The sequence below is a fragment of the Anas platyrhynchos genome, chromosome 19 (assembly GCF_047663525.1).
Source record: "Anas platyrhynchos isolate ZD024472 breed Pekin duck chromosome 19, IASCAAS_PekinDuck_T2T, whole genome shotgun sequence".
Lineage (NCBI taxonomy): Eukaryota > Metazoa > Chordata > Aves > Anseriformes > Anatidae > Anas > Anas platyrhynchos.
Genome location: NC_092605.1, coordinates 9,501,682 through 9,516,019, shown reverse-complemented (window position 1 = coordinate 9,516,019; position 14,338 = coordinate 9,501,682). Strand labels below are relative to the sequence as shown.

Genomic DNA, 14,338 nt, shown 5'->3' with positions numbered 1-14,338 from the left:
CCTGGGGACTTGGCACGTGTTCACCACCGGCCCTTCCAGCCACCACCGGAATGTCCCGATACCGTCCCGGGACCGTGTTTTCATTTTTTTTTTTTATATCAGCTGTGAATAAAGCAGCTGTCATCCACCCCCTGCTCCATCCCGGCTTAATTTCAAAAGCCTGGCTGGAGGTGTCAACTAATCACAGACTTCCTCCACTTAGCAGCTCAGGGTGCAGGTAATCATTAGGTTGTGTGCCTCCGCTCTTGCCCCGACCGAAACTGCTTGCCCCCACCCCTCGGTCCCTGGCGTCACCGCCTGGCAAGGTGTTACCCAACGCGGGGCTCGCTGCAGGATCCGTCCCGCTCCACGCAGCCGAGCCTCCCACCCCGCAGCTCTGCACGGGCACCGCTCTTTGCATCCCCTGCTGCCCCCAAAAAGAGGGAAATTTGGGTCCCGGCGGGTGAGGAGGACACCAAGCATGGCTCCAGCCCCATTTGGTGGCCAAATATTGGGGGTGATGCAGTGGGGAGGTAGCCGCTCGCTGCCAGCACCAGGCTTTTTATTCACAGCACCACGATGCGCATCGGAGAGGCGCGCTATGGGCCCCAGGAATTAAATACAGTTTTCATACACACAGCACTGCCCAGCCCCGGCCCCCTGCTCTGCCGTGCCCTCCCGGCCACCAGCAGGGCCACACACGTGTCCCCATGGCCAGGCGCTGAGCCCCACGGGCAGGTCCCCGGCACCGGCCGCCCACATGAAACTTTTACCACTTCGCACGGGCAGAGGCTCTCCAGGCTGCGTCCTCGGCCCTCTCTAGGAACAAGGGACGCTCCCAGCCCGCTGGCACCATGGCACGGGGAGGGACACGGGGCAGGATGGACCCTGTGGGGGTCCTGAGCCCACTGTGAAGCTTTCTGAGCCCGGCACGGCTCAGCACGGCTGCACCAATGGTGGTGCCGCTCGCCGAGTTTATTTTTCAAAGCCAGGCTTCCTGGGCAGCTCCACTGATGAGGAGGGACACGGGTGAGGAGAGCAGGGCACAGCCTGGCACCAAAATCCCGTTGCCTTTTCCTCTCCAGGAGTATCGGGACATGTTTGGCTGGGTTGTTGTGTTTGCCTGGGCTTAGGAAAACAGAGATAAGCCCTGACGGGAACCTCTGCTCCGACTCTGTCACTGCTCAGGAGATACCAAACAGGATCCTTACGGAAACCAGAAACACCTGCGAGATAAAAAGCTTTGTGCTCATTAAAAATACACCCCCAAAACCTGCCTCCTGATTGCAAAGCAGCCCTCACACAGCACCTATCCACTGGATAAAGGGCCGCACGATGCCATCCCCACGCCCGGGATGGGCACTGCCCTGTGCCGGGCGCAGCGCCGCAGCGGGGCTCGGTGCCTCGGTGCCACGCGGGGAGCACGAGGCCACCCGGGGCCAGGCGGGCAGAGGGGAAGGCAGGGCACGCGTGGCCGTGATGTAACCTGCCCCCGGGGCCCTCCCTGGAAGGGCGCGAGCCGCCCGGCCGGGGTGGGAAGCCGAGGCGCTGCGTCACTGCTGCGGGCTGCGGGCTTGGGTGGGAGCCAAAGGGCTGCCCGAACCGCGCCGGCCTCCAGGAACACGGCCAGCGTTGGCAGGTCTCGCGTGCTAGCAGCCTATTTCCTTGCTTCCAGACCCTGCAGGAAGGCGATGGTCAAGGCAGCAGGGCTGGGGAGAGGGTTTGCTGGTGGGTCCCTGCTCCCCCCGGCTGGGAACGGGCTCTGGCCGCGTCCTCGCGTGTCCCCAGTAGCCCTGGAGACACATCCAGGCAATACCCAGCGCGTCCTCCCTGCCTCTTCCCGTCTCTTGCAAGAGGGAAAAGAAGCTGAGCTGCCCAAAACCCAGCACCCCGGGGAACAGCCCCCCATCTTTTGGGGCAGGGGCGGCCCCCCGGAGCGGGCTGCGGGTGCCAGCGCACCGAGGGCAGGCTGTGTGCAACGCCAGCGCTCGGATGCACCTCGCCAGCCACAGGGATAACTCACGCACCACCTGGCAGCTATTTCATCAGCACGGCCAGACCCATAAAACCAGTTAGCTTGGAAAAACAGGGACTCTGCTTAATGACAGCTTTGGAGCCGCGGTGCTCCGGGTCCCAGTCCACTGCGGGAACATCTGGCAGAGCCCACGGGAGGTGCGGAGCAGCCCCAGTCAGGAGCAGGGGGTGAAGCAGGCGTCCCCCGGGCACAGCGAGCTGGCATTTTGCAGGCTCCTAGGAAGATGCAAACACCACAAAAGCTGCTAAATTCTGCAAGGGGGGTTGCAGAGCTACAAAGTCTCCCCAGCCCCGCTTCTCTGGCTTTCTCCCGTCCCTTAGGGCTGATCCGGGCACGTGCAAGGTGCTGCTCAGTGATCCCAGTCCGAGGATTGGGAGCCACCCTGACCCAGGCAACATTTTATTTCTGATTTTATTTCTGATTTTATTTCTGATTTTATTTCTGATTTTGTTTCTGGCTTCGGCCAGGCCTGGCTGGGATCAGGGTCAGCTGCAGCCGCCGTGCCCCAGTGCCTGCCTTCGGGAGGGCAAAGTGGGGCAAAGCAAGAGAGGGAGGAGGCCATGGAAAAAAAAAATAATAATAATAATATCTAGGGCTTAGAATAGAAACCAGGTTACGGCTAAACTGTGGGTGGCGGGAGCTGTCGTGGCAGGTAGAGGTGGCTGCTGTGCCAGCCTGGGGGACCGGGACCTCATGGCCCAGGGGACCACTGTCCTCACAGCACAGCTGGAACCTGCCGGTGCTGAAGCCCTTAAATTTTGAGGGCCCTTGGGCTGGAGGGTACAGGGGGAGAGGGGTCTCAGGGACATGGCTAGGTGTGAAATGGCCAGAAGCTCAGCCCTAAATCGAGTGCTTCAGCCGGCGGGGTGCAGGACTGCCATGCCCACGAGCTGCTGCTGGCACAGGGGCAGCTGGATGGAGCCTGGGCGGAAACGGAGAATCAAATGGCAGCTCTGCGGGGGCAAAAGAAAAAATAAAATAAATAAAAAAGCAGGTTTATTTTTTCCTCCTTTCTTCCTGAATGGGAAAAAAAAAAAAAGAACAATCAACAATCAGCCAAGCCCGGCACGACGCAGATAAGCCCGACCTCCCACGGCGTGGCGGTGGGACCGGCGGCAGCGGGCGGCTGGCACAGCAGGAGGCTGCCCCAGCGCAGGCAGCGGGCTCACGAGGAGCCACCAGCAGCGCCAGCCCCAAGGAGCCTGCGGGTGGCTGGAGCTGCCCCACGTCCCCGCTGGGTTGCAGCCAGCTGGAGCCAGGCACGGCCACGGCAAGGAGCTGATAGTGGGATTTCCAGATAACGGGGTTCTGGGAACAGCCGCGGTGCCCGGCACAAGCCCTGTTCCTGAGAAGGATGTCGCCTTCCCGCACGGTGCAGGTGATGCCCTTGGGAACGGGGGTGGCTTGTTGGGAGAGCAGTGAGTAAGGCTCGGGCTCTGTTGGGAAAAGGGGAGAAACCGGTGCCCGGGGAGGTGATGGGAAGTCTTTGAGAACCCAGCGTTCAGCCTGCGCATGGACCCACGGCTTCCTGAGCCCACGGACCACGCTGGGGAAAGCAAATGTCACCCAGGATTTATTATCTGACAGCTCCAGGCTGGGAGAAAACTGCCCACAAAAAGAAAACCGAAGGTTGAATGTTGTGCATCACACCAAAAAACATCCCCGGGGCCTCTGCTCCCCCAAACACTGGGCCTCCCTTTCCCATAGCGAGAGGTCCAGCCATCCAAAAGTTACCTTTCCAGAAAACGTGTCCACAGCAACCTCGTGAGTGGTTTTAGACGTCCATCCATGGGGCATGGTAGAGTCAGACCCATCTCCAGCCGTCCCTAGGGAATGCTCTGCCCATGGCAGGGCCAGACGGGGCTGGTGGGAGGCACAAAGTGCTGCTGGCTTCCCCCTCTTTAATTTCGGGAAAAAGAAGAAAAAAAAAAAAAAAAAAAAAAAAAAACAGCATAAAAAGATGCTTTTGTTCAGCCATCAGCCCCCGGTGCTGCCGTGCCCAGATGCTGCTGCCAGGGCACCCCCTGCCCTTGGGGTGACAGGACCCGGGGTGCTCAGCTCCCCCCGTGTCACCTCCTCCAGCCCTCGGTGCCCTTCTGGTGCCTGGGACAGGCAAGGGAATCCAGTCCCCCCTGAGGGGCAGGACCCCCCAAAAACTTCTAGCGGCCCCAAGCCCCCCAGGAGGCACCCGCAGCTCCCAGACCCTCCACTCCACGTCACCCATGGATGAAGCCAGCCCCAGCTCGGGGACACGGGGACACGGGACTGGTGCTGCCCGGGGAGAGGCGGTTTGAGCACGGCACATTCCTGCCCCTGGAGCCCAGCGCAGCCCCGGGCGTGAGTAATGCCCCGGGCTGGCTGCCTCGAATACCTGGGGCTGATCTATCGCCCTCGTGCCGCTGGGCGAGGAGGCGCTGAGCACGGCAGCTCACCCTGGCACGTTGTCGTCGGGTGTCCGGCCGGGAGCTTCCCGCTGACACCACCAACGGGGCTGAGCTGCTCGGCACCACATCCCGGCACCGTGCCCTGCTCTGCCGTGCCAGCTCCCAGCTGCTCGCCCGAGGCAGAGCCCGCTGCCCCAGCCACGGCACGTGGACACCAGCACTTCCCCAACCCTCTCCAAACCAGCTTTTGCCTCTCTGTGCATGCTGCAGTGCTCCTTTTTGCACCCCTGGGGAGCCCGTGTATCCCTCTGGGTCTCACTCCGGGGTGCCAACGAACCCCAGGGCTTCCCCAGGGGATGCCCAGCATGAGGATGGGGCCGGGCTGCTGCCCCCCTTCCCACAGATCCCTCCTGGAGCAGGAGCAGGGCTCTGGCAGCAAATGAGCCGGCGGTGCTGCCGGCAGCCTGCCCGCGTGGGCTTGTGTAACCTCTTACGTCAGGCAGCGCCGGCCGGCTCCTGCCTCCTGCCTGTGCTGGCACCGCAGCTTTTCCCAGGGCTCCAAGCTCGGGGTCCTGCACCCTGGGGATCCCCGAGCCCCCTGGGTGCCCCTGCGGACACCCAGACCCTGCTGGGACAGGAGGGTGCTCGTCCTGCCCCTGGGGACTGTCCCCATCGCCTTCTCCTGGAAGGCAGCAAGCAAATAAACAACCAGATGATGTCTTTATGCTTTCAGTATTTAATTTCGAATTTATTTCTTAATTTCAGAAACATTGGTGTGTGGGTGGTGAGCTGGGACAGGCGCACGGGGAGCCTGGACCTGGCACCACGGGGCAGAAGCCGGGGGGGCACCAAGCTCTGCCCTCTTTGCTTTGCCCCAGTGGCACAAAGCAGACAGAGCCCAGCGTGCCCCGGCCTCAAACCCTCCTCTTCCTCCTTCCCAGAGACCAGCGTCTTCCTCACCCCCACGGCTCAGCCTCCCCAGCCGCACTGCAGGAGTGCAGCGGTGCAGGGCGATGCCAAGGGGCTCTGTGGGGGTTTTAATGGGAACGGCACCCCCCCAGGGCACGGCCACCCCATGGACAGGCAGCACAGAGGGGCAGGATGCGGCCGGGGCTGCTCCCCAGCTGGCAGCACAGACAAGCCCAGCACAGCCCAGCGGGTGCCCAGAGAGCCTCCAACACCCCAGCATCCCTGGCGCGTTTCCCAAACCCGCCCAGCTGGGTTTCGGGGTGCTGGAGGCGGGCTGGGGCACCAGGGCAGCAGGGCGAAGGCATTCCCCAGGGCTGGAGAGGGCAGGATGCCGTGCCAAGAACAGCACACGTCCGTCCGCTCGCCTCCCCTTCCCAGCTGCAAGAAGCAGGGAAAGAGCCCAGGGAGGTTGCACCCGGAGGTGCAACCAGCAGCCAGCTCGCAGCATCCTCAGGGGATGCAAGAAATGGGCAGTCGGGGCCCGTGCACGTGTTGGCATGAGTGGCCAGGCTCGTGCATCGCTGCTGGGTGCCCACCGATGCCCCGTGGGGCTCGCGGGTACCGTTGACGGGTTGCAAAGTGCTGCAGGCTTTGCTCGAGCACCCGGCTGCCTTATGTAAGAGAGCAGGAGCGCGGCGGGGATCAGCCCTGGTTTGTAGGTCAGAAAATGGAGGTGCGGGGCAGCTGAAGGCTTGGGCTGGGTCAGCCGGTGAGTCAGTGCCAAAGGAGGGACCGGCGCGGCGGAGGCTTTATTAGCAGGTGAGGGGTGGAGCGAGGCTTCGGCAGGTGAAGGCAAAGCTGAAGCTCATCAGCATCAGCCGAGCGGGGTCTCACCATCCCGCCCGCTGTCCCCAGCTCCCCCAGCCCCCGACCTGCCAGACATGGGGTCCCTCTGCCCCTCGCACCACTGACGGCGCCCGAGCCCCCTGCGCCCCGCACCTCACCACCCGGCCGCGGCGGTGCCAGGACGCCAGTGATGGAGCAAGGTCAGTGAAACAGGTTTCTCCTCCTCGGTGCCTCCACCACGGCGCTGTGATTCGCCCTTCCCCGCGCAGGCTGGGGAGCTGCGGACTCGTTGACAGCGGCTCTCGTTAGCTCGGTTATTGAGCCGGGATGGGGCCGCCGGTTCTGAAGGCAGCAGCTCGAGCGGCCGCCTGGTGCATCGCTCCCCTTCTGTCCCCATGCGGGTGGCTTTGCTGCAGCTCTTCCCCCAAACTCGCAAGGAATTTTTGCGCTTGGAGACCCCCCCCCTGTGCCGGGGAGGCGTGCTGTGAAACACAAAACCCGTGGGGCACGGGGCTGTGGTGGGTGAAATGTGGGGTGCTCGCGGGGCTGACAGCACCATGAGAGCACTGAGAGTTCATGGACTCGTGGAGGTTTGGGGAGCTCAGCCCAGGATGACCCCTCTGCTGTGGTCTGCGGCTGCCCCAGGTGCCAGCCCGTGGCCACGCTCACCCAAGGGGTTGGTGCTGAGCCCAGGGGTCGCTTGTGGCTGTGAGAAGGGCCAGGGGTTGTCACATCAGGGGTGAAAGCAGTGCCTAGGTCAGGATCCTTCCTCTACTCCTTTCAGGCTTTTTGCCAACTCTTTGCAGTGCCTGCACTCTCCTCGACATTTCTCACCCTCGTGTGTGCCACCGCCATGCACCTGGGATGGGGACACACAGAGCCTGGCAGTCCCATCAGTGGGTTTGTCCCCAAAATGCAGCCAGAGCCACCTGGGGCAGCATCCTCAGGATTTGCAGAAATGCAGCCAAGCAAGACGATGGTGGGGAAACGAAGGGAATGGTAGGGAAACGATGCTGTGCCCAGCCAGACCCAGCCCTACCCCTCCTGAGAGCAGGGCCAGCCTCGGGTGAGACCGGCTCTGCACCGCAGCCTGGGGTCCGGGAGAGCTGGGGGCAACCCGCAGGAAATCTCAGCAGCACCAGGGCTTGAATGCTCGTGCAGGACTTACTGTGTGGGTGCGGGTGGATTTGGGTTCCTTTTGCAGCCCTGTGCTTGCTGATCCAGCCCGGTGCAGTCCCACGGTGGGGTCGGGTGGCCCTGCTGTCACCCCCCGGCACAGCGGGTGTCCCCTGCTCCTGGCCCCACAGGGACCTGCTCTGGCATCAGGCAACGCTCACAAGCTGGAGCTCGGTGTCTGCAGTGGGGAAAAAATGTTGTCAGAGGTTAAAGTGGTCCCACAGCCCACCCTGTGCCTGTGCCCTTGGTGCCCTCCCCGTCTTGCTGCTGCCAGGGCCATTGAGGAGCGGGTGTCAGCATGGTTCCAGGGCTTCTGCCCCAGCACCTCTGGGTGCTTTGTGTGGGACACACGGCATCACCGGGGGCTCGCAGGATGCTCGGTGCCCTCCCCCTGGCGCTGCACAGCAGCAAAAGGAGCTGGGGACCTGCCCCTGGCACGTGCTGCAAACTGAAGTGCGTTTATCCCCAGCGGCACCACGGTGCTCAGCGGGAGGGATCCAGGCCCATGCACGAGCCTGCGGCTGGGTTCCCCACACTGTCCCCTGCAAGGCAGCAAATTCAGGCTGGTCTGTGCCCAAGTGGCACTTTCAGTCCCACCAGCCCTGGCACAGTGCAAGGAGAGGTGTTGGGATGCAGAGCTGTGCCCAGCCCCCATGCCCCCGGGATGCTTGGTGCCATCCCCCAGTTCCCCCAGACCCCAGCTGGGAGCAAGCTGGGGCCATCAGTAGCGGGGGAGCTCGCTTTAGACCCAGGAAGCTCTGAGGCAGAACCCACAGCATCCCCTGTCATTTGCTAACGCTTCTAAATCACGTGTGGCAGACCTAGAAAGTAATTTGCCCTGCTCGTGCTCAAAGCCAGCACTAAAAGCGAACCTCACTCGTCTCCTCTTGCTTTGGCCACCACTCAGAGGCTCCCTCTGCCCTCGGTGCTGAGCGATGCCCACCTCCCCACCTCTGTGGGCAGTTTGGGTTTGGGAACCAGCCACGGAGGGTCCCAAAGCCACGACAAGCCCAGCATCGCTCCATACCCAACCCTGGCCATATCAGCGCCATATCGGACCCCCCCCCATGGTGCTGCCTCCATCCTGGCCACCCCCCTCTGCCTGCGGCGCAGGTCGTTACTCAGCCGCCCGGCCAGGAAGTGAATCCCTGCTGGGATGGGCAGGAAATTGTTCAGCAAGTGGCGCACACACGCGCTGGCCCGGCAGGTCCCGGACCCTGGCGTCACCCCTCCGACTGGCACTGCCGGCGGTCACCGCGCCGGGCACGGCAAGGAGCAGCGGGCAGAGATGCTGCTGCCCAAGGGAGGCTCCTCCACCTCCACGAGGTCACCTCCAGCCGTGGGACCTACCTGGTGTCCCGTGGGCGATGGTCTTTTTGGTGCCCAGCATCAGCGCTGCTCAGCTTCAGTCATCCCCAGAACCGTCGGCTGCCTTCTTCCTCTCCCAGATCGTGGCCTGGGGGCCCAGCATCTAGGGACAGGGAGAGAAAAGAGGCACCGAGTGACAGCGTGTGCTGGCACATCGCCCTCGTGGGGGCCGTGCTGCAGCTGGGGCATTGGCCTCACTCCTGGGAGCAATGCTCTTTTGGTCGAGGAGCTGGGGCCAACCCTACAGGCAGCTTGGGGTCGGGGTGTCCGTGCTGGCTCCTCTCCTGGGCAGCATTTCCTGCACCATCGTGGATGGGGGAAGGTTGCCAAGCTAAACCCGGGGTACTGGTGTTGATGGGAAGCCTGATTTAATGCAGGGAGCAGCACGGGAAGGTTGGGGGCATTAAGGGACACAGGTCCATGGGTTCCCTGCTGGGTCCGGCCCCCCAGGCGGGCGCGATACTGGTGTTTGCTTGCTGGAAGCACAGGGCCAGGGAAACCTGCTGCCTGGCTGGGTTTCTGTTTGGTAGGGTATTTAAGGGTGTTCTCCAGGGTGTGCCAGCCCTGGCCTCCACCCTGCTTTCACAAGCACCCACTCCAAAAGGAGCTTGTTGATCTCGGCTGCAGAGGAGATGCAATTAGCACTGGCGAGATTCACCCGGCACGGCCGGGCTGTGCCAGGGGACAGGGACAGGGGACAGGGGACAGCCACATCCCCTCCCCGTGTCCCAGGGATGAGCAGAGCCCGGCTCCACCACAAGAGCTGCGGGATGCAGGGGACGTGTCCCAGGCTGGGGGCACTGAGCATCCTGCCCCGTGTCATGGGAGATGGTCCGAAAAGAAGCTGAGGAGCCACAGCCAAGCAATGTGCCCGAGCTCACAGAGCGTTGGTGCCACGGCTCGATTTCAGCCCGTGGTGATGGAGGTGACCACGTTATTCCCAGGGCCAGCAATCTTTGTAACATTTCTGGGCTTGTTTGAAGCCTCGTGGGGTCCTGTCCCACAGCACTCAGGTACCGCCGCATCCCTTTCAGCCCAATTTTTTCACCAGCTCTCCGGAGGAAGGACGAGTTGGGAGAGGGGATCTTTGTCCCCCTATCGACACCAGAGTGACTTCAGCAGCTGCTCGGGTGGTCCTGAACAGAAAGGGAGAATCAGTGAGCGTGAAACCCCAAACACCCCCGGGGTGCCCACCTCCATCTCACCTGCACACCAGCCTGGGGTTATGGCGCTGCGCCCAGTGGGTCCCGGTGGCCGTCCTGGTTCTGCTCCATGTCCCCACTGCCCCACAGCCGGGGCTGGCAGCGGGCCCCATCCTGCTCTCCCGGACAGGGTCCCGGCAGAGGGAGCTGTGACATTTGTGAGCTGGGCGCTGCTGTGCGTGCAGCCTGGGCTTCAGAGGGGGATGGAGGAAAGCCTCAGCCTGCGCAGGCTTGCTGAGGGCGCAGCACGTGTGAGTGCTCACCCTTCTGCCTGCAAGTCATGCCAAGAATTATGTAGGGCTGCTTACTTAAATCCTAAAAGTTTTTTTAGCTATTAAAAAAATACTTTAAAAATGCAAAGGGCTGCTCTTGCCCGAGGTGCCTTTGCAAAGCTGCCTGATTACAGCTCCAGCCTGTGCTGCCCCCCATTACACAAGGAAAGAGAAAGCACAGCCAAAAAGGGACGAGCGTGGCCAGATCCCAGAGCTGGGGTGAGCACGTGGTGCCTGCTAGCAGTGCTCAGGTTATTCCTTCTCTGTGCATCCTTGAGACAAGGCTGGATAAACCCAGCTGCACCTGAGCCCGTTCCTCCAGCTCCCTGTGCGCTGAGCAAGCAGCCTTCTGCTTAGGGGCAGGATTTAAGCCCACACACACTGCCGTGCCCTGCCGGAGCAGGCAGCGTTTCTTGCAAGGGCTGGGCCTGGCTTTTCTCCCTGGAAGGACCAGCAGGAGCCCAAGTCCTGCTCTCTGCAGCAGTGGGTGCAGCCTCAGGAAGCTGCTGCTGTAACAAGGGGCAGGATGTGACCAACAGCAGTGAGCTGCCCCAGCCTGGATCCCAAAGATCCAGGAGACCTCCAAGTGCTTGGAGGGCAAGCAGAGGGTTGGAAGGGATCATCAGGGCCATAGTTTCATTCCTGCTGTGATCCAGGTCGCAGCTGCCTGCAGTGGAGCAGTGCTGCACCTCTGCAAATAACCTGTGAGCTACCTGGTGGTGCTCCCTGTGCTGTGGCTTTGCAATCTCACCTGAAGCTGTTCCAGCACCAATGATCAGGGCAGCATTTCTCTAATCCAGAGGTTTGCATTGCAGCCTGGACCAGCACAATGCCAGCGCCCTGCACAGGGTCTGGTGTGCACGGGGCTGCTGATGCTCCCCTTTGGCTGCGTCACTGCCCAGGGGTGGGCTGGGGGTGCTGCAGGTCCCCAGCCTGCTGCTGCACCCCAGAAATGCTCCTTTCACCAGGAGCCATCTCTGGGGCTTGTACATAAAATGCTGCAGTAGGGGCTGGGAGCTCAGAAATTGAACATAATGGTCAATGAGACACCCAGTGCTGTGGGTCAGAGCTGGGCTACGCACTGAGCACGGACACATCGGGGCACTTGGACCAGGCTGCACCCGCCTGTGGGATCCAGCGGTGCTGCACCCAGGTGCAAATCCAGGCCCTCCTCACACCCTGCTTGTGCCACCGAGAGCCCCAAAGATGGACAGACACACTGGCTCCGTGGGACAGCCATCTGGCAAGCACTTCGAAGGGAAACTACCAAGACATTCGGAACAGCATCTTCATTTCAGATTGCTGCTCTCTAGGCAGCATGGGCCAGACTCACAGGCGTGCTGAGCACCCCCTGGCAGAAGTCAGGGCTGGCAAATATCAAGCTGAACAGCCTCAAACCAAGGTAAGCAAAAACTCCCTTCCGAAAACAGAGCATCAAACAACACACCAAAGCAAACGACGACCACGAGAGCCGCCACCCAGCACCCCAAATCAACCACTTGCTCAAGGAAGAAGATGTGTAATTATTTATTTTGGGTCCCCTTGGAAGTACCGTCGCATGGCTCCTTCAGTTCATGGCTTCGCGTGGTCTCTCGGCCCATGCAGTGCTCCAGCCACGTGCAGCACGCTTGTTCCTGCAGAGAGCTGGTGACCACCATCCCTTCAGGTGGGCAGGTGGAAGCTGCCCGGTCCCATCTCAGCAGCCGTCCTCCACGCCACGAACCGCCCCAGAGCATCCCGCAGGTGGGGAGCAGAATGAGGGAGCAGGAGGGATGGATGGGGATGGCTGTGGCTTTCAGCTGCCCCGGGAAGAGAGTCTCTGGCTTGTGTTTTCTGGCAACTTAGAACTGCGTTTGTTTCGTTTAAAAAAAAAAAATGTAATAAAATGCTGCTGTTGCTATCTGTAAAAGGAAAGAGAAAAAGTCTGTCACTGCCCTGGGAATCCAAAACTGAGCTGTGCTGGAAGGCAGCAGAACCAGCAAGAAACACACAGGTATTTGAAGGCTGGGAAGCCCAAATGACACAGTGGTTTGAGGTGTCAGCGGATGTGACAGCGGGGAGACCCCAGTGATGCCTTCCGCTCACCTCAACGGCAGGCCTGTGGTCCTCAGACCAAGCCAACCAAACCCTGGGAGCACCGCAGAAGAGCAACAACTCCAGCCCAGATAACGCAGTCCCAAAGGCTTGAGCAAGATCTGAAGCACCCTGGGGAGGATTGTCAATGCCACTGGGCACTGCCCTCAGCCTGCTCCCACTGGGCAACCACGGCTGATTTCTTCATGCCTTCGGAAGGTGAAGAGTCAAGGCAAGCATGAGCGTGGTTGAAAATCCCAGCTACAGGGACTCAGAAGAATCAGACCACAGAGCAGTCTGCATTCATATAGGTTATGAAACCAAACAAGGACTTCACGTCCTGCCAAGCCACACGAGGGCTGTTGAGTAACGAACGCTATTGCCACCTCTCCGAACTCTCATCGTTTCCACACAAGCAGGAATTTGCCCACCCACAGAAGCACTGAGATTACCTGGGCTCCTGCTTTTCCAAGTGGGTTGAAAACAAGGCCTTACACTATCCAAATCTCTACCTGCTGAAAGGTTTTATCACTCAATGGTCCCATCTCCTACTTACAGTTCAGTGTCTACAATGACATCTGGCCTCTCCAGAGTCTGCCGTCTCCTCTGGATGGCATCCACAATCTTTTTCCTGGGGCCCAGTGGAATATTGATGCTCTTCAGATCATTGTCTGAACACAGCATGAGGGCCTCCAAGTCGATCTTTTCCTTCTTCAAGATGGAGATAAACTCAAACATGTGCAGGGAAGCCAGAAAAGTCTCCAAGGGGCTGGTGTCGGGTTCGTCGTCGTCATCTAAGCCCAGCTCCACCTCGTCCCAGGGTAGGTCCTCCGCGTTCCTCTCCTGCAGGCTGTTGGCACTGCCAATGCTGTCGTTGAGACTTGGCGAGCGCTGCAGGCGGCTCCGCAGTTTGACACCCAGCCCATCCGTGTCACCTTCGCCTGGCATGCCGGCGTCCTCCCGGCCGATGCCGAAGAGCCCGCTGCTGACGTAGTTGCGCCTGAACACCATGGTGCCCAGCCCGGGGCGGTTGAACAAGGAGTCGTGGCCGGAGTCGGTGCTGACTTCGGAGTGGGCCGAGTCCATGTGCAAACCCGGGTCGCTTATGGCACGGGAGACGGTGTCTTCATCCGTGAGGAACATGTCTCTGATATTACGGCGGGTCCACTCCTTGGGGCTGGCGTACGTGCCCTGCTTCACGAACATCACGTCGTTCCCCAGCTGCAGGCCGGACAGAGAGCGCACGCTTTTCCTCCCATCCTCGTAGATCTTGAAGGTCCCATCCACCTGCTTCTTCTTCTCTAGCTTCTTCTGTATTTTCGTCTTTCCCTTGGCTGTGCCGTGGATGGTGGCTTGTGAGTATGGCAGGGACGTCACCATGGACATGTGTTGGAACTTCTTGCTTAAGGTGCTACTCGAGTAGCTGGAGAAGCTCATGGTGTCTGAGTTATCCGACATCTCCTTCCTGTACCGTTTCTCCATCCTCTCGTGGTGTTTCTTCTGCAGCTTCACGCAGTCCTTGATCCTCCGCTCGGCGTCGCGGAAGGCCTTGTCCTTCAGCTTGCTCACCAGCTTGGGGTTGAGGCTGCTCTGCTTGGCAGCGATAGAGTCCAGGTAGCGCACGCACTCCATGTGCCCCTTCATGGCTGCCATGTCCAGCGGGGTGTGGTAGTCGTTGTCCAGGCACCAGATGTTGGCCCCAAAAGAGATGAGGAAGGAAAGGCAGTTCAGGTGGCCGTTGGCTGCCGCCAGGTGAAGCGGGGTGTTCCCCCAGATGTCACATTTGTCTGGATCCCCCCTAGACAAGGAAAAGAACCAGTTAGCATGCAGCCTTTGCTGACGGACCGCTGAGATGTGTCCCAAAGAACAGGCTACTGCAGTTGTGCGGGGCAAATCAGTACAATGAACTTTTTTCTCCTCTTCTACAACCTAATTTTAAGTTTTGAAGTGTCATGTACAATGGCACGGATTCACGTGCCCGACAGACAAGTCTGTAGTATTTCCCACAACATGAATTCAGCTCTCAGGAGACACGTGTTCCTGCACCAAACCAGTTTCTGGAGGAAGACAGGCCGGATTCTGATTAGCCCAGAG

General features: G+C 60.6%; 2 protein-coding genes and 1 long non-coding RNA gene across 10 annotated transcripts in view; 1 reads left to right on the top strand and 2 right to left on the bottom strand.

Moving 5' to 3' along the window:
- Window positions 1-1,705: 1,705 nt before the first annotated feature.
- On the bottom strand, window positions 1,706-8,820 carry LOC139999111 (uncharacterized). Its single transcript, XR_011804191.1, has 4 exons — window positions 8,680-8,820; window positions 7,322-7,507; window positions 3,749-3,913; window positions 1,706-2,967 (listed from the first exon to the last, which is right to left on the bottom strand). It is a non-coding gene; the product is annotated as an uncharacterized lncRNA (long non-coding RNA).
- OTOP2 (otopetrin 2) overlaps window positions 6,068-14,338 on the top strand; it is a 22,586-nt gene continuing 14,315 nt past the window's right edge. For both annotated transcript variants that reach the window (XM_021267139.4, XM_021267138.4), the window contains exon 1: window positions 6,068-6,353. The gene's annotated coding sequence lies outside the window, so the exon portion shown is untranslated. The remainder of the gene's footprint in view (window positions 6,354-14,338) is intronic.
- USH1G (USH1 protein network component sans) overlaps window positions 11,675-14,338 on the bottom strand; it is a 22,426-nt gene continuing 19,762 nt past the window's right edge. For 6 of the 7 annotated variants that reach the window (XM_072025893.1, XM_038165364.2, XM_038165367.2 and 3 more), the window contains 2 exons: window positions 12,801-14,042; window positions 11,675-12,072 (listed from right to left, as the gene is read on the bottom strand). In XM_072025893.1, coding sequence (XP_071881994.1) covers window positions 12,069-12,072; window positions 12,801-14,042 — 1,246 coding nt within the window. In that variant the 3' untranslated portion in view covers window positions 11,675-12,068. Of the gene's footprint in view, window positions 12,073-12,440; window positions 14,043-14,338 lie in introns of those variants that run through there. The other variant, XM_038165365.2, reaches the window with a different exon arrangement.